The sequence below is a fragment of the Bos taurus genome, chromosome 4 (genome assembly GCF_002263795.3).
Source record: "Bos taurus isolate L1 Dominette 01449 registration number 42190680 breed Hereford chromosome 4, ARS-UCD2.0, whole genome shotgun sequence".
Taxonomy (NCBI): Eukaryota; Metazoa; Chordata; class Mammalia; order Artiodactyla; family Bovidae; genus Bos; species Bos taurus.
Genome location: NC_037331.1, coordinates 76,256,453 through 76,281,752, shown reverse-complemented (window position 1 = coordinate 76,281,752; position 25,300 = coordinate 76,256,453). Strand labels below are relative to the sequence as shown.

At 56.1% G+C, this 25,300-nt stretch overlaps 1 protein-coding gene across 1 annotated transcript in view; it reads left to right on the top strand.

The window, feature by feature from the left end:
* Positions 1-7,996: 7,996 nt before the first annotated feature.
* Positions 7,997-25,300, top strand: part of ADCY1 (adenylate cyclase 1) — a 99,668-nt gene continuing 82,364 nt past the window's right edge. Inside the window, 2 exon segments of the mRNA NM_174229.2 lie at positions 7,997-8,743; positions 22,789-22,938. Coding sequence (NP_776654.1) covers positions 8,099-8,743; positions 22,789-22,938 — 795 coding nt within the window. The 5' untranslated portion in view covers positions 7,997-8,098.

The window sequence follows — 25,300 nt, the reverse complement described above, 5'->3', positions numbered from 1 at the left end:
CATGGGGGCCACTGGGCTGCCTCTGCTGGCACGTGGAGGACATGAGCTAACCTGGAATGACCCAAGGCACAGGAGGCACCTGCCCTTCCTTGTGTTGCTCCCACTGGTATCAGGAAAACACGATTTGGGCTTCAGGACCCATCAGAGATGTCTGTGAACCGACCTGCCACTGTGATTTCCATTCCTCTTGATTGACCTGGAAGGTTTCTGGCTGATATAGTGGATGAGACTCTGCAAGGCAGAGTTTCAGAGAGGAGAGGTTCAGAGAGGACCTGACAACACAGGGGATGGCAGGGAACAGTTAAAGAATTCCAGTCTGAACTGGGGGCAACCAGTGTTCAGTTGTGTAGGAGAGGGGACGGGTTGGGTGCCGGTCTGCCCAGCCTTGCCCAGGGCAGCACTCATGCTACACGGTGCCCCTAGGTGTTCCGTGGTCAAGTTAGTTGAAAGGCAGCATTCAGCCAAGGTAAGCGGGGCTCCTGTCTGCAGCATCTCTTGAGAGCTTTCAGACACAGCATTTCTTTTCTTAGGGTTTTCCTCAGGACACGTGTGCTGTAAAAAAACACGCTTGGGGGATGCTCTGAGGCGGTAGGAAGCATCTTTTTTTAGAGCATGGAATGGATAAGATGCTTTCTACATTTTAGGGAAAATGTGCCAGCGTCTGAGTGACGGGAGGGAGGGTGGTTCCAGTGGTCTTGGCAAGAAGCGGTGAAGACCCGGATGAAGGCAAGCTGCAGCGGGCGAGAGAGGAGATGCACGGGAGGAAGCTATTTCAGGAGTCGGATTCATAGGACTTGGAGGCAGATTGGACATGAGGCGAGGAAGGCAGGCTTGGAGGGAGAGGCTGCAGGGCTCCTGATGGGGATAAGGCGGTGCCTGGAGACTCAGGGAATCCAGAGTGGGTTGGGGTGTGGTCCCACTCACATTTCCCGGGGGCTGACCTGAGTGCTGTTACCAACACTGAGTGTGACTCAGACCTGCAGCTCTTTAACACAGGAAAGGGTCCGCTTAGGCAGACCCCACAGTGGTGAGCAGGGGGCCAGTGGGCAGCGGGGCTCTGCACCAGCCTCCACCCACTGCAAAATGCAAAACACAGGGCTGGGAGCTCATCATCCAGGTGCCTTGGGCTGCATTTACAGCACTCTAATTCCCTTCCCTTTACAGGGGATGCAAAATGCATTTAAAAATCCTTCTGGAGTTTTGGTTTTCCTTTTAGTCCCAGATGGCCTTTTCAGCCTCTGGCGCCTATATTTAACCTATTTAATGAGATTTCTTTTCCAGTAATTCCTGAAACTGGTAATCTCTAATTGGGTCAAATTCTCTACCCACAAGCCAGTGATTCTATTTTTAGTGCAAATCCTCAGGCTGAAGCTTCCCTGCCTTTCGGGCGCAGCTGTCAGAGCCGACTCTCCGCCTTGCACAGCTTATTTCCCACCCCTACCCCCCCTCTCTGCCACCGCCCGGCACGTTTCAGGGTGAGCCTTTAGCTCCCCTCCCCTGCCTCCCCCTGTCTTCAGCTCGACCCCCTGGGGAGGGTTTATACAAATCCATTTAGTGCCGGTCAGCTTAGGTCCCCTGGGTCACTACAAATAACTGTCGGCAGGCGGCTTTGGGGCAGCACTGAGCGGGCACCTCTCCTGTCGCCTTCTGTCCCTGTGGTGGATGGTCTGCCAGGAGAGCCGGTACTAAGAGCATTGTTTCAGGAGCTGTAAGGACCCCAGATGTCACCAGGGAATCCACAGGGAATCCCAGCTTTGTTCTCATCACCCAGGGCACACCGCTTGGTGTCAGGGTGTATGCCAGGCACTGCCTCGGGGGCAGGTGGTCCTTGTCTGCACTGACCACCCTGTCCTCACTAACAGCAGAGGTGACCATCAGGACACTGTGTCCCCTCCTTCCTCCTGCTGGACAGAACCACACTCCTGTGAGAACACTTGGCCCCTGGACAGTTACCATCTAAATGGAGAGCTCCCCTCCTTCTCAGAAAACACCACTGCATACCTGCCCAGAATCTAATTTCTTTTGGAAAAAAAAAATGCAATATAGAGAACACAGGAAGGGGATGCACTTGCTTTGGCTCATGGAGGGAGGTGTGTTAAATTAGGGCAGACGGTTTTTCCCTGGAGCACCTGAGTGGGCATGGATGGGGCTTGAATGAATTGCTGTCTGCACCTGAGAGTGGCCACCATGGCCTCCGTCCCAGGGCCGGTCAATGGACCTTTTCATCCTATCTGTGCTGATGTCAACCCTCCCAGAGTCATCTGGGCCCTTCCACACTGCTTGTGGCTGATGTTCACTCCTCAAGAGGCCACTTGTTGTCTCACCAAGATGACACAGAAACCTCACAGGAACCTTGGCTCTGGGCAGTAGAGGAGGTCAGCAACCCCCACGCCCACCACCGCCCACCACCACCAAGTCTGGATTAATCGTCTAGGCCCCACAGTGTGCTCTGGGCATCAAGAACAGTAGCCCACCCTTCTGGCGCATGGGTGCGGTTCACAGAGCCCAGTATAGCCTGACCCCTCTCTCCCACCACAGGGGTCCTCCGAGGATGTATCCTGCTTTCCCGGGAGATGATCGCCACAGGTGCGATCACGTATCTACCTGTGTGATTGCTCGGCCGGCACCCGCCTCTCCCACCAGCCCAGAGTCCTGCTCTGCTTGATGCCAAATCCTCAGTGACAAGGGCAATCGGCGAAAGTGCCTGTCACACCAACCTCCTCCCGCCAGCCGGGTCTCCCTGCAGAAGCGGTGGACACTCAGATGTTATCTGACGCCTTTGCCCCTAGGCTGGCCAGAGACGCCAGCGCAGAAGTGAGGACGCTGAGTCCCCCAGGATCTGCGAGCCCACCACCCTGGGGAGGAAAGTGGTAGAGCCACTTTGAAGCTGCAGTTAGCCCTCTTCCTGCTGGCACTGCAGGGGACAGTGACATGTGAAGGGGAGGCTGGTCGTCAGCCTACTGTCATCCGTCCACTTGTCCAGGGGCAGCCCCTGCTTGGGCTCGAGGACTTCAGGAGGGGAGCACCTCCCTTGGTGGTCTTCCTGGGTCTCCAAGCTGTGGTCCTGGGTCAGCCATCCAGGCTTTCAGTTGGGAGAGTAAAGGGGCCTCTTAGTTTTCAGATTAAAAAAAAGAAATTATTTTTAATTGAGGGATAATTGCTTTATAATATTGGTTTGATTTGTGCCATACATCAACATGAATGAGCCACAGGTGTACATATGTCCCCTCCCTTTTGTACCTCCCTCCCGCCTCCCACCCATTCCCACCCCTCTAGGTTGTTACAGAAGTAACAACCCTCTAGGTTGTTACCCTAGTTTGAGTTCCCAGAGTCATATAGCAAATTCCCACTGGCTATCTATTTTGCCTATGGTAGTGTATACGCTTCCATGCTGCTCTCTCCATTCATCTCACCCTCTCCATGCCCTTGTCCACAAGACTATTTTCTATGCCTGCATCTCCATTGCTGCTCTGCAAATAGGTTCAACAGTACCATCTTTCTAGATTTCAAATATATGCGTTAATATACGATATTTGTTTTTCTCTTTCTGACTTACTTCACTCTGTATAATAGGCTTTAGGTTCATTCCCCTCACTAGAACTGACTCAAGTGTTCAGATTAAGGTAGTTGGGGTTGGAGTTCTCCTGCCCCCTTTTGACTGGAGGGTTCCTGAACAGACTCCCTGAACTTTTCTAATCACTGTCCACAAATCATGTTCGTGGGCCTCTCAAGCCCCAAACAACAAGTCCACCAGGAGCGATCTGAGGAAGGCCTGGGAAGTGTGCCTGCCCCGGGTGTCAGGAACGTGCATCCCAGCGTCCCTGGAGGTTGAGCACCCCCAAGTCACCTGGCTGCAGGGCTATTCCACTTTAATGGCTCTCTTTTGAACCTGTCATGTGGGTCATTTGCTTAAGAAGCAATGGCTCTGACAAAATTAACTTTGTAGAATGTAGTTTCCTGTTGAACTTTCCTATCTCTGTCCCAATCAACTTGCATTTCCACAGTGGCCCAGAATCAGTCCACCAGAGGTAGGTCTCTTCCCCACAGACCCACAGGCAGAACTTTGTTCCAAATACAGAGTGGTGGCATGTGGAATAAGAAACACTTGTCTGCAAACACTTGAGTCCATGGGCTGGCTTAGAGCAACTACCCTGGTATCATGGTCTCTGTTCAGAATGCCTGAAACTTATACATTTACCTCAAAGTGTTTGAATGGCCTTTGCCCCATTCCTGTATGCAGGGATCACTGACCCATGAGAGGTAAAACCCATTTATTTTGTGCTTATGAAGTAAGTGCAGGTTCTCTGGGCATTTGTGCCTCTCTTCCTACCAGAACCCTGTGAGCCAGGGGTTGTTACCTACTCAGTTTAAGGAGGACACGAGGCACAGAGAGGCTGAGTAACCTGCCCAAAGTCACACAGCTGGGAAGCGTGGTGCTGGGACACCAGCCTGGCTATGTGACTCAGGGTCCACCATCTCTGTGGTGTCTGTGATGCTGAATCCGGCTTCAAGCTGGGTCCACCCTGAACCATACTCACTCATGATCTGAAACTGGATTAGTTTCTGCGAAGTTCAGGGCCGTTGGCAGTTGTGATGCTCAAATGCAAACGAACACATGAGATTTGTAAATAATCAAAAGTCAGAGAGAGGCCTGGTGGCATTACTGGTGCAAGAAACACTGCCTGCTTGCCCCAAGAGATGTGCCAGCTCTCCTTAGGAAAGTGGGGAGAGGACTGTGAGCAGCCCTCCACAGGGGAGAGGAAAACATGTGTTTGGTGACAAGAAGGTAACCGAATGTCTGTCCTCCCAGGCCAGCAGGACTCAATGTGGCCCACGATGGTGCCCTCTATCTGCTCACCTCCGCTGGGGAGGACGTGCTCCCCAGAACAAAATTTCCCCTGGTGATCTTTGCAACCCCTTTGCTATCTGTCAATATTTACTCTCTGTAACATGGAACATTACCCAAGATAAACCATATGCTAGAGGTATTAGTCTGCTAGGGCCCCTGTAATAAAGTATTGCACCCTGGGGGCTTAAACAACAGAAAAGAGATTTTCAAACAATTCTCTCACAGAAGTGGGAGGCCTGAAGTCCAAGATCAAGGTCATTGGGGAGGGCCATGCGTCCTCTGAAGACACTGGGGGAGGATCCATTCCTGGGCCTCTCTCCAGACTTCAGGTGCTGCCTTGGCTTGTGGCAGCATCACTCCAGTCTTCACGCGGTGTTCTCTGCATGTGAATCTGTCTCCAAATGCCCCCTTGTATAAGGACACCGGTCATATTGGGTTAGGACTCACCCTACTCCAGAATGGCGTCAACTTAATTGCATCTGTAATAACCTCATTTCCAAATAAGGTCATGTTCAGAGGTACTGCAGGTTAGGACTTCAGAGTATAAATCTGAGGTGGACACAATTCAAGCCATGACACTCAGTGAGTGTACTGGATGTGTGCACTTGACTCTCGGATAATTTCCCCCATAGCCCTGGCTGCAAATTGTCCATGTGAGGTCTTCTCCTTTCCTTCCAGCCAACGGGATGAGACAAGAGGAACCTATGAGCAGTGCACGTCTGCACTGTGATAGTAACAATCTCTCCCACCAGCTGGAGTTAGGGAGCCATAGCCTCCACAGCTCCCACGAGGCTCTGGTGCATCCCCATCTCTGGCCCTGCAGGAACATCTCCAGGCCTCTGCTTCCTGGTCAACAAGACAAGGGTGATAAACCTTTTCACCAGGATGCCACGAGGCACAAAGGACATGATGGACGTGACAATGATCTGTGAACCATGCCTCATGGCCCTGGATGCTTTGTCAGGAGGAGCAATGTGCTTTGTCAGGAGATGCTTTGTGTGTAGCAGCGAACAAAAGGCGTGGTGCCGTGGCTGAATCTCTTTCTGTTGACCCTGTGATACACAGGCTCTGTAGAAAAAGAGTTGATCTTGCCCGTTAAAGTTGTTGGGTGAAGGAAGAGTGTGTTACTGATTTGTGAACTTTGTACCCAGATCACTTTATCATACTTCTTGCATTCTTACTGTAGTTTGATCCATTTTCGGATATTCAGCTTGCCTTTCACAAAGTCATTAAGATATAGAAATATACTGCATCATTTAACAAGAGAATCTACTCTTGACACTCAGTACTTAAATAGAAAAACCTTGCAGACTTTGCTACCTTTGCTACCTTTTGGGGACGGGCAGAAAACCAGATGATGGAAGATGGGCACTTTGCCAAGTGAGGGGGAGGCAGGAGATCTTCCTGGTTCAGTTGCTGCCCTTCCGGAGCTGCCAGATCCATTGGGGTTGGAGACAAATGAACTGATGACCAAACAGAGTGGTGGGTACTAGGGAGAGTAGAAACCAGGATGAGGAAGCAATTGGCTGGGGCAGGGGGAGTCAGGAAGGCTTCACAGAGGAGGTGTCCTGTGTGGGGAGGCCATTTCAGGAGGAGGGACCAGATGGCCACCCAAAATTTGCTGATATGAACAAGGGGTGGAGGTTTTCCTGGCCTAGGCAGAGACTGTGAGGTGCTGTCTTTACAACTATCACAGCTGATACCAGATTACTTTGGACCTTTTATAACAATGGCAACTTCACCTGGCTCAACTAATACTGATTCCAGAAATATGTGACATGCACCTCAAATTTAGTTCTTGTGTCCATATAACAGTATATGGTGCAGGGGTTCTCAGCCCTAGAGCCCCTCTAAAACAGACCCATGCCTGAGCCACAGTAGTTTAACCTGTTTGTCTGGAACTGGGCTCAGGGAAAATCCCTTGCCAGGGGCTAGCCTCCTGGTCTCTGTGACTCCCTGGGATCTCCGGTTCCCAGTCCACCCACGTCCACTCATATGAGAAGCAGCAGGGGATGATGGAGCAGACACTGGTTCTGCTGGGAGTCCGGACACCTTTCCACATCTCCTGGAGTCAGCTGCTTACTCTGAGATCCTTGTGTGTTAAGGGAGACATAAGACATAAGAAACCGCCCCCCCCCCCCCCGCACCGCCCCCCCCCCCCGCCCCCGCCCCAACCCCGACACTCTCCACGCAGGGGCTACTATGAGCATAATGCAGGTAAAGGCTGGCACAAAGCCTTTTCCTTTAGAGTGAGTGTAAGCAGTGGGTCCCACGCACGTGCCACGGCAACGGTCCCTACATTTGTCCTGCTGAAGAAAACATCTCATCACTCCGGTTTCCAGCTTCCACTTAGGGCAAACTGCAGCTTCCCCTTTCCTTTCCCTCTCCCACTCCATACCTGCACCAACAGCCTCACACCCACTTCCCTAGCCTCTATTGCTGTGACTCTAACCTGGCTCCTCCAGCACTCAGGTGGCACTGGCCACACTACATCCAGGCGACTGGGGTTTCTGCTTGTCGGATCTCACCACCTGGTCATTGCTTCCACCCCTGCACCCGATGACAGGGGTTGTAGGAACCAGGACAGGACTTGCCCACAGCCTGTCGTATGGCGGGTTCTGGGTGTAGAGAGGCTGGGCGGAGGGAGATGTCGCAGGCCACCACCTTCCTCCCTGTCCCCGGGGTCCTAGGGCATCCCCTCACCTCTCAGGGCTCTGGGTATGGGTCTGTGGTCAAGCATGGGCCCCATTTTGGGTTCTTCTAGAATAGAGTGACCCGCTTTTATTGGGGGGTTACATTAGACAAGGTAAGCTGCCCCCCTCGGGAGGAACGGTGCAGAATTCCAGCACTTTTAACGCCCCAAGAGACAGCATAGTGCGAGGCGTTGCGCACCAGTGGGGAAACTGAGGCCGGGAGGAGTAGGCTGAGCGCCCAAGGTCACGCGACTCCTCGGGCGGCGGGGTGTATAGATTGTGGAGTTGGGGTGCGGGCCTCGCGCACGCGCGTGGGCCTCGCGCGCCAGGCCCGCGGCTCAGAGCTCGGCTGTCGCAGCGCGGTCGCGGGAGGACCGAGGCCGGGGCGCGGGCGGCGCCAGTGCGCAGGCGCGGCGGGCGGGAGGGGACGCGCTCGGGGCGCGCGCGCGGGGCAGCCGGCGCCCCAACTCGGCCCGCCGCGCCCCGGCGCCTCGCCGCCCGCCCGCCCGCCCGGCGCCCCGGCCGGCGAGGGGCGCGCCCGCTGCATGGCGCTGGGATGGCGGGGGCGCCGCGCGGCCGAGGCGGCGGCGGAGGCGGAGGCGGCGCGGGCGAGTCTGGGGGCGCCGAGCGGGCGGCGGGGCCGGGCGGCCGGCGCGGGCTGCGGGCGTGCGATGAGGAGTTCGCGTGCCCCGAGCTGGAGGCGCTGTTCCGCGGCTACACGCTGCGGCTGGAGCAGGCGGCGACGCTGAAGGCGCTGGCCGTGCTCAGCCTGCTGGCGGGCGCGCTGGCCCTGGCCGAGCTGCTGGGCGCGCCGGGGCCCGCGCCCGGCCTGGCTAAGGGCTCGCACCCCGTGCACTGCGTGCTCTTCCTGGCGCTGCTCGTGGTCACCAACGTCCGCTCGCTGCAGGTGCCCCAGCTGCAGCAGGTCGGCCAGCTCGCGCTGCTCTTCAGCCTCACCTTCGCTCTGCTGTGCTGTCCCTTCGCGCTCGGCGGCCCCGCCGGTGCCCACGCCGGGGCGGCAGCGGTGCCGGCGACAGCCGATCAGGGAGTCTGGCAGCTCCTTTTGGTCACCTTCGTGTCCTATGCCCTGCTGCCCGTGCGCAGCCTGCTGGCCATCGGCTTCGGGCTCGTGGTGGCCGCCTCGCACTTGCTGGTCACGGCTACGTTGGTCCCCGCCAAGCGCCCACGTCTCTGGAGAACGGTAAGTATCGCCGCGCGCCCTCGATCCGGTCTGGGACACACCTGCTCTCGGGAGGGACTGGGAACGCGGGGAGAAGGGTGCGAATCTACCGACTGGGCAGGTGGAGAAACTGAGGCCCCGAATTGGAAGGGGGACGTTCAAGGTCACTCAGGGAATTGGGGACACATTGAGGGCTGGCACCCTGGGGCCGGACTCTTTCCCGAGTTACAGTCCACAAGCGCTCCTGGGTGTGGAGTGTGGAGACCCGAAACTAGCGGGTGTGGAGAGGGCAAGGATTGGCCCAAGGTCACACAGCTGGTGAGCGGCCGGTGAGGCCAGAGCTCTGGTCCGATGCTGTCTGGCTGCACCCATCCCCAAAGGATGGACAAAAAGTAGGTACGAGGAGCCGGCCTCGGCAAGCAGGATTGCTGCGGGCTGTGCGCTCAGCCCAGGGCTCCTCTCTCTTGCGCCTGGAGCGCGGAGCGCGTGCTAGCCTCGCAGAGTCCCCCTCCCAACCCTGCCATCATGGGGGATGTGGGAAGCGGGTAAAGACTTTGGCCCCCTCCAGCCACCCTGGCTCCCATTTGCGGATCCGTTTGGGGTCCTGAAAGACAGGGTTTGCCAAGGTCGCACAGGGCTCTCTCTGGTCCTTCTCGACCTGCTCTGCCTCAGCCGGCATCCAGGCTCGCAGCGCCTGAACTTAGTCACTGTTTTTCCCTAGGGGCAAGATCCTGGTGAGGACCCCATGCTGACTGCTTCCTAGGGGCTCCTCCCCAGCCCGAGGACCCCAGGGGTTTTAGGCAGGTGTCTTCCAGCCTGGTGCTTTTCCGTGCAGCCCAGCCCATCCCACCTAGTCTTGGAGGGCCCAGAGGGAGGGTTTTGTTTCTCCCTCTGGCTTTATTTTGGCTGGAGGGTGGTGGGAATCTGATGGGTTGGGGGAGCCCATCTAAAGAGAAAAAGGGGGATGTGAGGAGACAGGGGTGAGGAAGGGCAGCTGGACAGAGCTGGCTTTGGGAAGAACAACTGGGGGTGGGGGGAGTGATGAGAGTCAGATAGCTGGTTCCAGGGTCCCACCAAGGCCCCTCCACCCAAGGACCAAAGGAGGTGCCCCCAGACGGTGATGCCCGGAATGCACAGGGTCAGAGGGGCCATGGGACACCCAGGAGTGACACACGTTTCAGGGCCCAGAGAAGCCAGTGTGTGGTAGGGGCTGTGGAGGGGCAGGGGGAGGAGGAGGGAGTATGTGGGAGGGAGCGGGCTGAGAGGGGCTGGTGGGATGGGGGGAACAGAGGAGGAGAAATAGGGGTGAAGGCCAGAGACTGAGAGGAGGCAGAGATAAAGGCAGAAAAAAAGGGAAAAGGGCCAGGGGGCTGATTGCCCCCAGGGAGAGGAAGGAAGGAGTGGAGAGGGGAGGGCTCCATTCTCCAGCTGGCCTCCCGCCTTGCATCCTTAGGCTTTGAGTGGGGCTTATTTGACCTTCTCAGGGGGCACTCCTGTATCTTCCCCCCCACAGCCCTACTATGTGTTGTGTTTGCTCCCCCCTCCTCCCAGCCAGCTCCCCCCAGCAAGGACCACCTCTCTATCTGGACAGGGAGGGTGGCTCAGTGGCCAGGTCAGCTTCAGGTGAGAGGGGCCCTAAGCTACCTGGGCAGGCCCCGGCTGAGTTCTGGTGGCCCCAGGGGTTCAGGCAACTGCTTCAATGAAAGGCTGTACTATTGTCTCCTTTTATAATCACCAATGTTCTAGGTAGCCTGTAGACATTCCTTTTAGAGAATTAAAAGATTAAGGGAGGGGGGCAGGGCGGGAAGAGTCTGTAAAGGTGCCCCAGGCATTCAGAACTCCACCCTTCCCCCCGGATAAGATGGGCTCCAGTATTCTAGGGAGGAGGGGAGCCCATCCTGGACTTAGGTGAAATCTTAGGGAGCACACACCTGGGTTTCAGTTGGCTAATGGCTGTGACTCCATGGGCTAAGCAGACCCTTCCCTCACTGAGCCTCAGTTTCCCATCCTGTCTTACAGGGCATCACAGCTCACCTTCAGGGCTGTGGTGAAAGTGAAAAAAGTCCACATTGGAAAAACACATATTCAGAATCTTGTGCCACTTCTGAATTGTTGTGGCTTCTTTAGAATGTTGTTATTCAAGTCCACCAGTCTGCACAGGTGGTGGTGATATTGACGGACAGATGGAGATGGATGCGGAGAAACATGCGGTGATCGGACCGCATGGTGCTCCAGGGATTCTCCCTTCCAATGAGAAAATTCTGGGAGTCTGTGAAATCTGTCCTTAGCTCTGCAACTTGGTACTTGAGACTGGTGGAGAAGATGGCACCCACATTTCTGAAGCGTGTTGGTTGCTAGTCATGCTTACGCCTACCTGCCCTCCTGCAGTGCACTCACCTGCTGACAGTTCCACTCCCGCAGGATGGAACCCAGGACAGGCAGAAGCCCTGCAGGACACAGGGTAGAGGCCAAAAGGAGGCAGAAGGGCTGGATGGATGAGCCAGTCTGTGCTGGGGTGCTGTCTTTGCTGCAGATACGCAGCATGTCGTGTGCTTGCTGGAGAAAGCCTGTGCTGGGGCCTGAGATCTGGGTTAAAGTGTGGGCTCCTCTGGCCCTCCATAGAGGGATTCCAGGGGTTTTCTGCAGCAGTGCTGGGCTGCCCTGGTGTGCTTTGGGGCTCTGTAAGGCTCAGGCTAGCCCAGATGCTGGGAGGCAGAGGAGAACACGCAGAAAGCCAGACATGTGACTGCACAGCTGAAATTTGGGGGGCTGGTGCTCCTCCCTTTCCCGGGAAGGTGTGTCTGCTACTGCTTTCCCCTGGGGCAGAAAGAGTTTAAGGGAAATGGCCTTACTCCCCTGTGGCCCAGGACCAAGGCTGGGCCCCATAAATATAGATCGAACGGAGTCCCTTCTGTGTCCCTTGCTTTCAGGGCCCAGTGGTTGTACCTCAGCACAGTTACTTTTATTTAACTGGGTGACATGTCAGAACTGAAGGCATCCCATGCAAGAACACCAGAAGCCTGCTCAGAGCCAGCAGCAGTGGGCAGGCTGCAGAGTCCTGGGCTTTCAAGGGTGGGGGAAGGAGGGAAGCTGGCAACGTCAGACTTGTCCCTTGCTGACTTGCATACTGGAGGTGGCTGTGCTCAGGTACAGGGCGGGGAAGTAGAGTCAGGGGAGTGCTTGTGAAGGTCACTGCCGAAGGTCATTGCCGGGGAGTGGTGGTGGGGAGGATGGGTGTCTCTGGAGATGGCTCGCTGGCTCATGCTGCCTGCCCTACCCCCCAGGTGTCTTGCCAGCTTCCTCCTTGTGCTGCCCCTCTGCTCACAGCTCCCAGAGGCCTGCTTCTCAGCCAGGTGGGGCAGGGCTGCTGTAGTTTTCAGAAGGGGGACAGTGAGGGTCCACTGCAGCGTGCAATTTGCATTGCAGTGTGGCGTCCTGTCAATATAAAGGAAATATGTTTAGTGCCTGAACCACGGAACGGTAACAGAAATCATGGCTGCCCTGGGGAAGTGGGAGCTGGCCAGATTTCCATCCCCAGCCCACCCCCTCCACTCCCCACCTTGTAGTGTGGTCTGAGCTCTTGAGGAGCTCAGAGTGCTGGCATGTGGAGCCATGTGACTGATCTCAGAACCTCCGCGCGTGCTGGCGGTGCTGGCTGCCACACGGGCTTTGGCAACCCATGCCTCTTGCCCCTGTGTCTCCTACTCCTCCTTCAAGGCAGGCCTCTGGGGCGTCTGTCAGGACCTGTGTCCCTCCCTCAGCCTAGCCCCTCCTCAGGCGCCCCCCACCCCAATTCTGCCCTGCCCCACTGGCTGGCCCTCTTCCCCTCTTTGTTTAGTTACTAAGTTGTGTCTGACTCTTTGCGACCCCATGGACTGTAGCCCACCAGGCTCCTCTGTCCATGGGATTTCCCAGGCAAGAATACTGGAGTGGGTTGTCATTTTCTTCTCCGGGGGATCTTCCCAGTCCAAGGATCGAGCTCATGTCTCCTGCACTGGCAGGCAGATTCTTTACCACTGAGCCACCAGGAAATCCCTCTTCCCTCTGGTCCTCTGCAGACTCTCCGCACTCCCTGCACCGGACCCTCTCCTGACCGCCTGTGCAGCCCTGCCCCACAGCTGGCCCCTCACCCAGCGTCGCCCCTTCTCCTCGGGCTGGACTCTTTCCCAGGTGGGGCCCTCTTCCTGCTCCCCTAACCAGCCTCCTGGCCACTGCCACCAGTACCTCCCTGCCCCCCAACCCCCACCCTGACTGGTTCTGTCACCTGTTTGTTCACCTGCCTTGGCTGAGCCGAGCAGGGAGGAGGAGGCGGCTCCCCGGCACAGGCTTGTCCTGGGCTGGCCGCTCCTCCCCCAGGCCTCCGGTTGCTGGGCAGGGCACAGCACCGGCTTCCCATCCTCTGCACCTCTCAGCCTGGGCAGTTTCCAGCGCATCTTCTAGGCCTGCAGGTTCGTGTCCGTGGGCATCCCATCAGAAACTCCTGAGTCCTTGGAACCTGGGCTCCCAGCCCTCTTGTCTGATGGGCGGGTCCCTCCCTAAACCTGGTCTGTTTCCACCACAGCTGTGTCATCCTCTTGCTCGGCAGCCAGCTCCCACAGTAAGAAGCACCTAGAGTTGCCGACACCAGGGCAGCAGGAATTAGGGAGGTAGGGCCTGGGTGGGGAGACCATCCTGCATCAGAATGAGGGTTCCCACCTGCTCCCCCTCCGGGCAGTCCTGGGGGTCCCAGGCTTTCCTCTGCTGCCTTGGATCCCCAGACTGTCCATGTGCTGGAGTCTGGCCCCCTGGGTAGATTCAGCGGCAGGAGGGGGCGTTGCTGGGTACCACTGGAGCAGACACAGCTGTGAAGCCTCTGCAGCTTCTCAGGCTGTGGCACTTTCTTTAGATGGTTCTGGGTTCACATTTGGGTGCCAGATGCTGAGCCAGGGGACAGGACCGCCTGCCCTCCAGGAAGTTAGTCTTCGGGGACCCTGATCAACTACTGGAACTGCAATCTGTGTTGGGGGGAGTGTGTGTGACCTTCGGAGAAGAATAAAGAGGACAAGGCAGAGGGAGGGCTCAGGCCTGCCTCCTGGGGACAGCACACTCCAAGGTCCCGGACAGATGAGGCCAAGAGGCTGCTGGATTCTGGGGCTGCAGGCAGCTGGCTGAGGGAACTAGCTGGTCACCGTGGGGCCGGTGAGGCGGGTGTGGAGGAAGGGGCAGGTGTGGGAGGCCCTGGGGTTTGGGCTGCACAGAATGTTTTGAGGCCTTCCTTAAGCGGGTCCTGTGGGGAAACGTCCCCACCCACTGCCCTTTCCACGGGCTCCCTCCCAGTGGTTCTGGGGTGCTGCCCTTCTCCCCTCACATCTCTGATGTCCAGAGGGCCAGATTGATAGGCCAACTGGCTCTGTGTTGCAAACTTGGAGCCCAGAAATGTCCCTGGGCCATTTCCTGACTCAGATGGTGGTGGGTGGGCTTGCAGAGTGGGTGGGGTGGGAACTCCCTGCACCGCAGGGGCTCCGCTCCAAGCTTTGTAGCTGAGGGCAGGGCCCTTACCCTGTGCCTCCCTTTCCTCTGAGGCCATGTCTGTGGTTGTGTAGGCACAGGTGGCCCCCAGGAGTGGGGCTGGCACTCAGTGAAGTGGAAGCCGTCTCCTGTCATGCACTCATACACGAGCACTCACACACATACAGATGCATACCCTTGCACATGCACACAGGAATGCATGCACCCACATGCAGACTCACATACAGGCACACGCTCACACACTGCACTGATTATTTTTCCCGTTTCCTGGGTAGATGTGTTTTCCCTGAGGAAAATGGGGTCTGGGACCCTCCAGCCCCGCGACCTCAGAGGCCAGCCCTTGGAATGAGACCAGGCCCCAGACTGCACCCAGATGGGGAGGCTGGGTGAGGGGGGCCATGCATGTAGGCCTGAGAGCCATGGGGTGACAAGGACCAGGATCCCCGACTGTCTGGGGCTCTCTCCCCTCTGTCTGCTCTGTGTGAGTCTCAGCAGGGCAGGCTGGGCTTCCTTGTGCACACATCCGTGTGTGGGGCGTGGCGTGAGAATGACACTCACTGCCTTCACTGCCCCAGTGCAGGCTGCCCCTCAGTGCTGCGTCTGTGTCCCTCCTGTCCTCGTCCTTCCTAGATCCTGCTTTTTCTCCTGCAGCTCCCGACCCTGCCTTCCTGCATTGGAGGGTGGCGGGATCTGCTTTGTACCCGAGCTGCCGGTGTTCACATTGCCTCCAGCCGAGGGAGAGCTTCTCGACTCCTGGGTCTCTGGGTGGGGCTGTGCAGAGCATGGACGCAGCTCTGGGGATGGGGCTCGTGTGTGTACATGTGTGCATGAATGTGGGCACAAGTGAGTGCACATGTGTAATGTGTGTGCATCTGTGTGGGCATGTAGTTGCTTGTGTGTATACCTGTGCATGCGTCCTCCTGTACAGGAATGTGAGTGTGTTCATGTGTGTGTGTGCACGTATTGGTAGCATCCAGAGGCCCAAGTCCCACCCCAGACCTACAGAGTCTGGGTCCCTGGGTTTGAGGCCACCCACTGTTCTTCCAGAATCAAGCACCCGCCTTGTGCCAGGCTTGGTGTGGGGTGTGTGGTCTGAGGGCCCACAGTCTGCACACAGGGATGGAGAGCAGGGCCATTGTGTGTATAGGTCTGGAGTCAGGGGCATTGGTGAAATGGGCAGTGTAGCTAAGAGGGGGCAGGCCAGGAGTCATGGTCCATAGTGATCCTGTGGGCAGTGGGGCTGCTGCAGGCCCAGACCAGGGTGTCCTGCTATGCTCCTGAGGGGTGCCCACGTGAGGGGTGCCCAGGTGAGGGGTGCCCAGGTGAGGCGGTGCCCAGGTGAGGGATCCAGGATGCCCATTGAGGGACTAGAGTGTAGGGGAACAGGTCGTCTGCCCCAATGAGTAACCTAGCTGCAAGGGGATAGGATGCCAATTAGGGACCCTGGGGATGGGACTCCCACCTATGATGCCTCAGGAGCTCTGGAAAGCTGGGTGTCCCTCTTGCCGTCCCCACTCTCAGAGGGGAAGTCCTCCCCAGGGCCACATTCCCAATCTGAGGGCGGATTTGTGTTTTGACTCTGAAGTACAGAGTAGCTCTACCAGAGCTCAGTTTTCCCTGTGCTGAAGTAGACCCTGACCTTTGGGAGCACAGCTTCCTTCAGTGGGTGAATGGGCCTTATAGCTCACGAAGCAGCTCGTCTGGGGCCCAAGGCACCATGTGCCCGGGCTGGACGTCAGATGCCACACTCTGGACAAGGAGAATGGCCAGCTGCAGAAGGGCCTGGCTGCTCCAACCCGGGCCGGGCCTGGGACCCTGGCCCCGTGGTCTGCCCTCCTGCGTGACCTGTCATCACATGCAGTGTCCCCCCACCGCCCTTCTCGGCAGCTGCCCCATGAGCTCCTGGGAGACTGCAGCCTGGGTGCCTCCCGCATCTGCACTGGCAGCTCCATGCCGCATCTGAGCATCTGAGCGAGGTGTGTGCTCTGGGACTCTCTGTCCACTGCTGCTGGGAGAACTGGGTTGTGAGCACTGGTGGTCAGGGCGGAGGGTGCTCACTGAGAGCCTCGTGCTGGAGTGCTGTGCTGAGTGCTGGCCTTCTCTGAAAGAGTGTGTTTTTCTTGGTGCCTTTGCCTAGTTTCCTTATGTGAGAAACGCTGTCATGTTGTTGGAGTGTGTTGCCTTCTGAATCATCCGTGGCCAAAGGGATCTGAAATGTGTGCTCTTTGAACTTGTTTTGCAAGATGGCTGCTTTTCCAAACACACTCACCCTGCTCTATGGACGAAAAGCTCAGTGAGCACATTTGGGGAGTCACTGGTGTAGCCTAAGGATTTGGGAATATCTCTGCTACTTTATTGTAAAGCAGGTCTTTATCTGCAGGAATCACAAGTGGTTCCTGGGCCCTCACCATGTCCCTGGAGGACCCTGTGCAGTGGGATCCATTCCTGAAGTCCAGTGTGTTCAAGGGTCCGAAATGATCGGTGAGGTGAGAGCCTCTGTGGGGCTAGAGTCGGTGTGTGACCAGTCCCTGTGTGCACACGTTTGTGCACTGTGCCTCGCCCCGCCCCGCCCGGCTCCCACCAGCTCAGCATGCCCCAGAAGCCGTGTCACTGCAGACACCAGGACACGCTGACGCCTTGCCTCTCATGTGCCTCTGTCGGTCGTGGAAACGCTGGGACCCCTCCCCACTGCCCGGCTGATGACAGATGCGAGAGCTGAGCTGCAGTCTTATCAGGTCTTGTCTGAGACAACCTGGAGAGAGGTTGGGCAGTGCCCCTGGCAGTGCAGGCGTCTCCCTGCACCTCCCTCCGCCCCTTTCCAGGGCTGTGCCAGGGCCAGGCCACCTCCCCACCCACATGCCCTCAGTTACTCATTCAACAAACACCAGAGCACCTGCTATATTATGAGAGGTTCCCGGATCTATCGCGGACCTGACAGACTGAGGCCCCTTGAGAGGCAGCAGCAGGTAGGGGAGGTGACAGATGAGTTAATAGTATTGGAAGATAGTAACTTCTAAAAGCAGCAGAAGGAGAGAAATAGAAACAGCCAGCAGGAGAATCCAGAAGCTGAGGTGGAAGTGTGTGCACTTTTCGCCAGGGGTCAGGTAAGTGGTTTTGATAAGGTGACATTTGAGTGGAGCCCCTGCAGGTCAGGAGTGCATCAGGCACTGTGTAGGAAGGGGGTTCCTTCCCAGGAATGCAGGACAGAGGCCCCAAGCAAAGTGGGCCAGGCCAGGGGTACACGAAGAGGACAGGCTGTAGGGCATGAGCCACAGAGAGTTTTGGGCCCAGGGAGACTCAGGACTAGGGATTTAGAGCAGAGGACCGTCCAGGAGCCTCAAGGGCCAGGAGGGGCACAGGCTTGGGTTAGGAGGCAGCTTGGCAACCAAGCAGCGGATGGCAGGGAGGGCAGTCAGGGGGCCCTGTGTTGGAGACAGAGCCGGTAGGATTTGCTGGTGGTGGAAAAGGGCCGTGGCCTGAGAGGTTTCCAGGGGCCTGGATCAACTGAGGTGGGAGAGGCTGCTGGGGTGAGTGCTGGGTGCCACCAGGGGTCCCACCAGGGCCTGTCCCAAGCAGGCTTGAACGGACACCCAACAGGAGACATGCATGGACAGGGGAGGGGGATGACTGGCTAGGCCAAGCTGAAGGTATTGGTTTGGGGGTCTTTGGCACAGGGATGGGCTCCCAAGTGGAGTGTGGCTGAGATACCACAAAGGGTGGAGTTTGGGGTAGAGAGGGGTCCAGATGCGAGGCTTGGACCAGAGGATGCTGGGGAGGGTGCCCATGGAGGGGAGCTCATGGCCTGAGCAGGGTGGGCTGGACATTGGGACCTGAGCCTGGGTTCAGGATATGAAGGTGGTCCTGACCTGGTCACAGACCACCCAGCATAGCTGCAGAGGGGACGGAGGTTGGAACACCACGGGGCCTTTCCAAGAGTTTTGCTGAAAGAGGAGAAAACTGGGCAGGCCCAGGAGAAGAAGAGGAGTCTCATTTTCAGGAGAAAGAGAGCAGTAGGTCCCAGCTGGAGGGTTCAGGGAACCCTGGGGCATGGGCAGTGGGAGTGGCTGGGCCAGGCAGAGAGAGGGGTGGAGGGACAGGTGAGGATTGGGATGGAGAAGCTCTCCGGGCTACGGGTGTGGGGTGGTGCACTTACTCCTAGGAGACGCCTGGGTGGGCAGGCCCTGGCGTTTCCTCCAGCGGTGTGTGGGGAGCTGGATTTTACCAGCCCGGCGTTTCCAGAGTGGGAGTGGCAGGAGAGTGTCCTGCTGGGCCGTGGAGTTTCAGCTGGAGAAGAAGAGAGCTCTAAGGGCAAGCCTTCCAGGGGTGAGAAAGGTGCAGATGGGGTTCCTGGCAGGGCCCAGGCATCCAGGGGGGTGTAGGCTGCAGGGGATCCTGGGGGGTCTGGATGCTGAGGCCAGGTATGTGGGGGAGGTGCCCTGAGGCCAGGAGTGAGGGCAATTACAGGGAGCCCGGGAGGTGGGGCTGCTGGGTGTGCCCTGCCCTCTGCAGCTGGGGGCCCTGCCCTTCCTCAGGACCCCTGTGTCTGTAGATTGAGGATGCTGGTGGGGGTGGCAAGGACCTGTCAGTCCCGGGAGGCGTGTTCCGGGCTGTGTGGTACTCAGCCTCCACCCCAGCACGGACCCTTCCCCAAGCTCAGAAGCCTCAGCCTGGCTCCCCCGTCACCGCTTCTACTGCAGCCAGTGTGAACCAGCGCCCTCTTCAGGCCACACCTGCCAGCAGGTGACCTCTGGGCTTCTCTCTGCCTTGTCACCCTCCTCCCTGGTCACTGATTAGGTAGCCAGTCTTGAAACATCTCTGTGCCCTGTGGGGCAGGACCTGGGCCTCTTGTCACTGCTGTGCCTGTCACCTTGGTTCCTGATCGTGGAGTGTGTGGGAATTGAGTGGAGGCAGGGAGGCAGGTGTGCTGGGGGCTTTAGCATCATGTGGACGGCCTCCTCCTTTGATTTCCTGGGGGAAGATTGGCAGGTTTGTGAATGTGAATTCAGAGCATCGGGCAGGGAAGACCCCCTATCTCTGTTCCACTCTGCCTGCTAGACTCCAGCTGTGGGGCAGGCCATCGGGCTCTTCTTTGTGTGAGTGTCTCAGATGGTGTTGACAAGGCAGCCAGCTATGCATCCAGCTGGGCCTTGGTATCCCTGGGGATCACTGTGGCCACAGAGTAAAGGGCAGGTGTGAGGAAGGTGGGTGTAGAGGGGGTGACAAGGGGACCCAGCTCACCGCCACTCTGCTACTGATTTTTCCCTTGACCAGATTGCCCAGCCTCTGCCAGCCCTTCTGCCCGTTGGCCCGCGCCTCTCCGCCCAGACCTCACTGGGGACCTCCACTTTCCCCTGTTTCTGCCACAGGCCACCTGAAAAGCCCTGGCTTCCAGGCTCAAGTGTGACCTATGGCTTCGTGCACCCTGTGCTCAGCTGACCTTGGGTGCCTGGCCCCTCAGTTGGACTCTTTGTCCTTGTCCTGACAGTGACAGCTGAGGGCTTCACCGCAGGGGTGCCGGGCTGGACAGCATCTCAGAAGAGGCATCCTGTGTGTTATCTCGTCTCCATGTTCAGAAGCTTAAATTGAGGCTAGGACGGCATGCAGAAGCCATGAATGATTAAGGCTCTACTGGGAGATGAGTGTTTTGTGCAAAGACTCACTGTTATTTAAATTTTTAGAAACCTGTCCAGCCCTGTACCTGTGGGTGTTTTAAACACACTTAGTATGCTTTTAAATATTGATTCTGCCTGCCTGCCTGCTAAGTCACTTCAGTGGTGTCCGACTCTTTGCGACCCTATGGACTGTAGCCCACCAGGCTTCTCTGTCCATTGGATTCTCCGGCAAGAGTACTGGAGTGGGTTTCCATGCACTTGTGCCATGCACAACCCTGAAGGCTGTCCCCTTCAGGGGATCTTCCTGACCCAGGGATCGAACCTATGTCTCTTATGTCTCCTGCATTGGCAGGCAGATTCTTTACCACTGGCACGACCTGGGAAGACCAAATATTGATTCCACCAATGTGCAGTGTGTTGTTTCATATACTCTGGTCTTCCTGGTGCCACCAGAAAAGCACCTTCATCAACAGACTGGCATGAACTGGTCCCAGAATACAGCAGGTGGTCCTTTAGATACAGAAGACACTGTCTGGTTCGGGGGCCCAGTGCAGCTGCCCTGGGAGCACAGTGCTGGCCGCCAGGACCTGCACTGAGACCGACTGGACTGGCCTTGGAGAAGCATGTGTGTTCCAGTCCTGCACCTGGAGAAAGCATGGATGCTCCAGCTAGGGGGGCGCTCAGATTTGGAGGTGTTCAGGGTCACAGTGAGGGTGAAGGGTCACATGCAGGGTCACAGGGAGATGATGAGGTCATGGAGATGTCAGGACCTGACTTGGAGATGGTCAGGTCACATGGAGATACTCAGGGTCATGTGGAGATGATGAGATCGTGTGGAGATAATCAGGGTCACAGGGAGATAATCAGGGTCACATGGAGATGGTCAGGTCACAATGCGACCTTCCAGGTAACGGCAGGCACCATTTTTATTGGACTTTCGGCTGTTCTCCTAGACTCCTCTCAGGATGGCCGTCCCTCTCTCTGGGGGGCAGAGGTAGGATCCAGGAGGTGGTTTGCAGGAGAGTATTTTGTACGCAGTCCGTGTTAGGTGTAAGTGTGTGTCCATCCTCTGCCAACTGTAAGTGGGCGAGTTGTCCCTGTTGGGTTTGCTGGGGGCTCACTCCCCTGCTGGGGGTTTAGGGAGATGACCACTGGGTGCTGGGGTCCTGTGGATTCCAGTTGCTTGGCCTGTCTCCTTGTGTCCTCCTGTGAACAGTTTCCATGTCTCTAGATGGATGTTACTGCCCACTGCGACCTTCCTGGGCTCCCTGTCCTTGTCCCTCAACTCTCCCTGTTCGGGCCACCTTGCCCGTCACTGCCTGGACTCTGGCAGGTGTCCTCTAATTGTGGACTGCTGTCCCATCTGCCACTGTGTTTATTTGTCCTGTGTAGTCGTGTGTGATATCAGTCTTGGGTGGGGAGTATTTCGGGTTAATCCATGAGGAGCGGTGACACTCAGAACCTGCAGGAAATGCTGGAGTTTAATCAAACAAAATCATCCATTTTTACAGTGACTGTGACGGGGGTGGGTGGGTGCAGCGGTTTTATGAACACTGCAGCCTCACAGGGAGGTGGGTGGGTGCCCTTTCTCTCTCAGTGGCCTGGGGGCTCCAGGGGGATGTGCTGGGGTTCTGCTGGTCCATGGAGGCACCTCTGTCTGGCCCTGGGCCCTGTGGCCATGAGAGGTAGGTACAGGTCAGCGGAGGAGGCTGAGCAGGGGACATGGGGTTTGATCCTTCCCCAGCCCTGCCACTCTGTGCGGTGTGACCATCATCTGTCGTGGGTTCCTGTGAAGTCCCCCAGGCTCAGTCCTGGGCAGTCTGGCCTGGACTTGCGATTAGGCAGGTGAAAGCAGGAAGTGGTCACACACTGCGCTCCTCAGACTTTCTGCCTTAACTCCCAGGCTGGACAGAAGCTGCCCTGGAAGGGTCCTTCCTGGCCAGGTCCCTTTCTGGCTTCTCGTCTGTTGATGCGGAGTGAGAACTGGAGCCATCAGAGGCTCTGGACGCTGTATTTTCTTCATCTTCATACGTGCAAAAGTCCACTTTGTACCCAAATGCCATTCTTTCTTCTTTGTTTTTAATCCGCTCGCCTTCGCTGCTTTTCTCCAGAGCCTTCCATGCTGCCTTTATGGGAATAACCACTCTGTCTGCACCTTCGACACTTCTAGGTGTAGTGTTTCTTTGGGCTGTTGTAATGAAGTGTCCAGACTGGGCAGCTCAGACAGCAGACGCCCCTTCTCGGCCTTCTGGAGACTGGTGTTTCGCGAGGCCCCTCCTTGGCTTGCTGATGGCTGTCTTCTCTGTGTCTTCGGGCAGCCGTCCCTCTGTGTGTGTCTGTGTCCTCATCTCCTCTTACAGGGACACCAGTCATGTGGGATTGTTCTGGATATTGTTTAGTCACTAAGTTGTGTCCGACTCTTTGTGACCCCATGGACTGTAGCCTGCCAGGCTCCTCCGTCCATGGGGTTCTCAGACAAGAATACTGGAGTGGGCTGCCATTCCCTCCTCTAGGGGATCTTCCCGACCCAGGAATCGAATGCGTGTCTCCTGCGTTGAAGGCGGATTCTTTACCACTGAGCCACCAGGGAGGCCCCTTGTGTTGGATTAGGGCCGCCCCAATGGCTTCACTTTCTCTTGATTACCTCTTGAAAGACCCTGTCTCCAAGTATAGCCCCTCTCTGGGGGATTGGGGGTCAGGACTTCCACGTGAATTTTGGGGGACGCACCTTGCATCCTTGCCCACTATTCAATGACATGAAGCTTATAGCACAGATGACCCCTCAGAGGGTGCGGGATGAGGCCTGGCTTGTGGCCACATGAGGCTGGCTTGGCGCGTGGGTCTGGCTGGCGTGGTCATTTCGTGGGCTGGTGGTTGGGGGGCGTGGAGGAGCCTCTGCCGAGCCAGGCCCCTGGTGCAGTCCTCTGCATTGTTTTCTCCCCCCAGCTGGGTGCCAACGCTCTGCTCTTCCTCGGTGTGAACGTGTATGGCATCTTCGTGAGGATCCTGGCTGAGCGCGCCCAGAGGAAGGCCTTCCTGCAGGCCCGGAACTGCATTGAGGACCGGCTGAGGCTGGAGGATGAGAATGAGAAGCAGGTCAGTGCCCAGGGCCTCACCCAGAGGGGCGTGGGGGGCCTGGGGTCGGGGGATGGAGCCTCACAGCCTTCTACACCGAGGGCTCTGGGGGTGGGGCCAGCCTGACTCATCTGAGAGTCGGATAGGGGTCTCAGGCCCCCACTGGCCCCTGTGCCTCTGTGGGCCAGCTCCCTCGGCCTATTGGGGAAGAGTGGACAGTTGTTGGGGGCACTGTGGGAGTGAAGGCAGAAGAACTGCCATCTGTGGCCTCAGTTTACCTGCTGGTGATATGTGGTACAGGACTATGGAGGAGATGCCCTGGGGCATTTGCATGCCCTAAGTGGAGGTAGAGGAGAGCTGGACTTGGTGCCTCTGGAAGGGCTGAGTTGTTAGGAAGTGGGGGTCACCCTGGCAGCCCCACAGCTGAGCTTGGCTGAGGCCGCAGAGCACTGTACCCTGTGATCTGAAGGCTTGGAGGAAGCCGGGCTGGGTTCCCCCCGCCCCAGCCGCTGTCAGCTGCATGTCCTGGGCTCACTCCCACAGTGATGTTTCCTCTGCTGCTGTCCTGGGACCACCAGGCTGCTCTGAGCACCCTAGATGAGGCCTTCAGCTAGGAGCCCCCAGACTCCTGGGCTTTATGAAAGTGTAGAGGCTTGTTTTCCTGGGGTGGGGTGGATGGGATGGGTTTATAAATGAGATGCTATTATTGTGGTAAATATAAGGCATGAAGTACTGACTGTACATTTTAAAATGTACATATTTCCATTTATAGGTATTGTAATGATGCCTAGTATTTACAGTAAAAGAAGTAGATGGCTTATGTATATTTAGATCGTGTGTAGATCCGTGGGTGGCTTTGTCTGTGAATGGTGTATGGGTGTGGGAGCTACTTGTCTGTGAGGAAATGTGCACACGTGTGATGTGCACGTGTGCACGTGTGTGTTTTGTGTGCACATGTGTGGATTTGTATTTCTGTACACATGTGTATTAGATATGTGGGGCCTGTGTGCAAATGTGTAGAGGTGCATATGTGCTCATGTTAGTGTGTGGGTATATCCACGTATGTGGATTTGCATTCATGTGGATCTTGTGTGCATGCCTGTATGTCTGTGTTCACGTGTCCATGTGTGTATGGTTGTGGATGTGTGTGCATTTGTGTGTATGTGCGCATGTAGATGTGTGTATATGTGTGCACACATGTGTATACTTGTGCATGCTTGAGTATAAGGAGTGTATTTTTCCAGATCAGCATCATTAGCACCAATGAGGAGTCTTTGTTGCTTAGAGGGCCTTGAACTTTGTGTCCTTACCTTCATCACGTCCAAGAGATCCCAAAAGTGAGTCTTCAGAGTTCTCTCCCCTTAAATACATCTGCTGAAGTGCTGGAAAGATTGATGTGGGGGCCACTCTTGTGTGGATGAATCTGAATCTTCCTTTTCATCCCCTCTGTTTTCCCTCTTCTCCATCTCCTTTCAAATGTTTTCCTTTCCCACATTTTCTAATTTTAAAAAGTTATTTGGCTTTATTGCAGTACAATTGATTTATAATGTTCTGTTAGTTTAAGGTATATAGCAGAGTGATTCAATTATATATATTTTTTTTTCAAAAAATTCTTTTCACTTAGAGATTATTACAGAATAGAGTTCTCTGTGCTGTATAGTAGGTCCTTGTTGGTTATCTATTTTATATACAGTAGTGTGTATATGTTAATCCCAGACTCCTAATTTATGCATCCCCCCAATGGCACCCCACTCCAGTACTCCTGCCTGGAAAATCCTATGGATGGGGGAGCCTGGTAGGCTGCAGTCCATGGAATCGCTGAGGGTCGGACACGACTGAGTGACTTCACTTTCACTTTTCACTTTCGTGCATTGGAGAAGGAAATGGCAACCCACTCCAGTATTCTTACCTGGGGAATCCCAGGGACTGGGAAGCCTGGTGGGCTGCCATCTATGGGGTCACACAGAGTCGGACACGACTGAAGTGACTTAACAGTAGCAGCAACCTTTCCCCTTTGGTAACCATAAGCTTGTTTTCTGTGTCTGTGAGTCTGTTTTTAAGTTCATTTGTATCATTTTTTTTTAAGATTCCACATATAAGCTGTATCATTTGATATTTGCCTTTCTGTGTCTGACTTACTTTGCTTAGGATGATAATCTCTAGGTCTGTCGATATTGCTACATATGGTATTATTTCATTCTCTTTTTATTGCTGAGTAATATTCCACTGTGTAAGTATAGCACATCCTCTTTATCCATTCATCTGTCTGTGGACACTTAGGTTGCTTCCTTGTCTTGGCTGTTGGAAACAGTGTTGCAGTGAACGCTGGGGTGCATGTATTTTTTAGAATTATGGTTTTTTCTGGACTTACTTTCTCTGATTT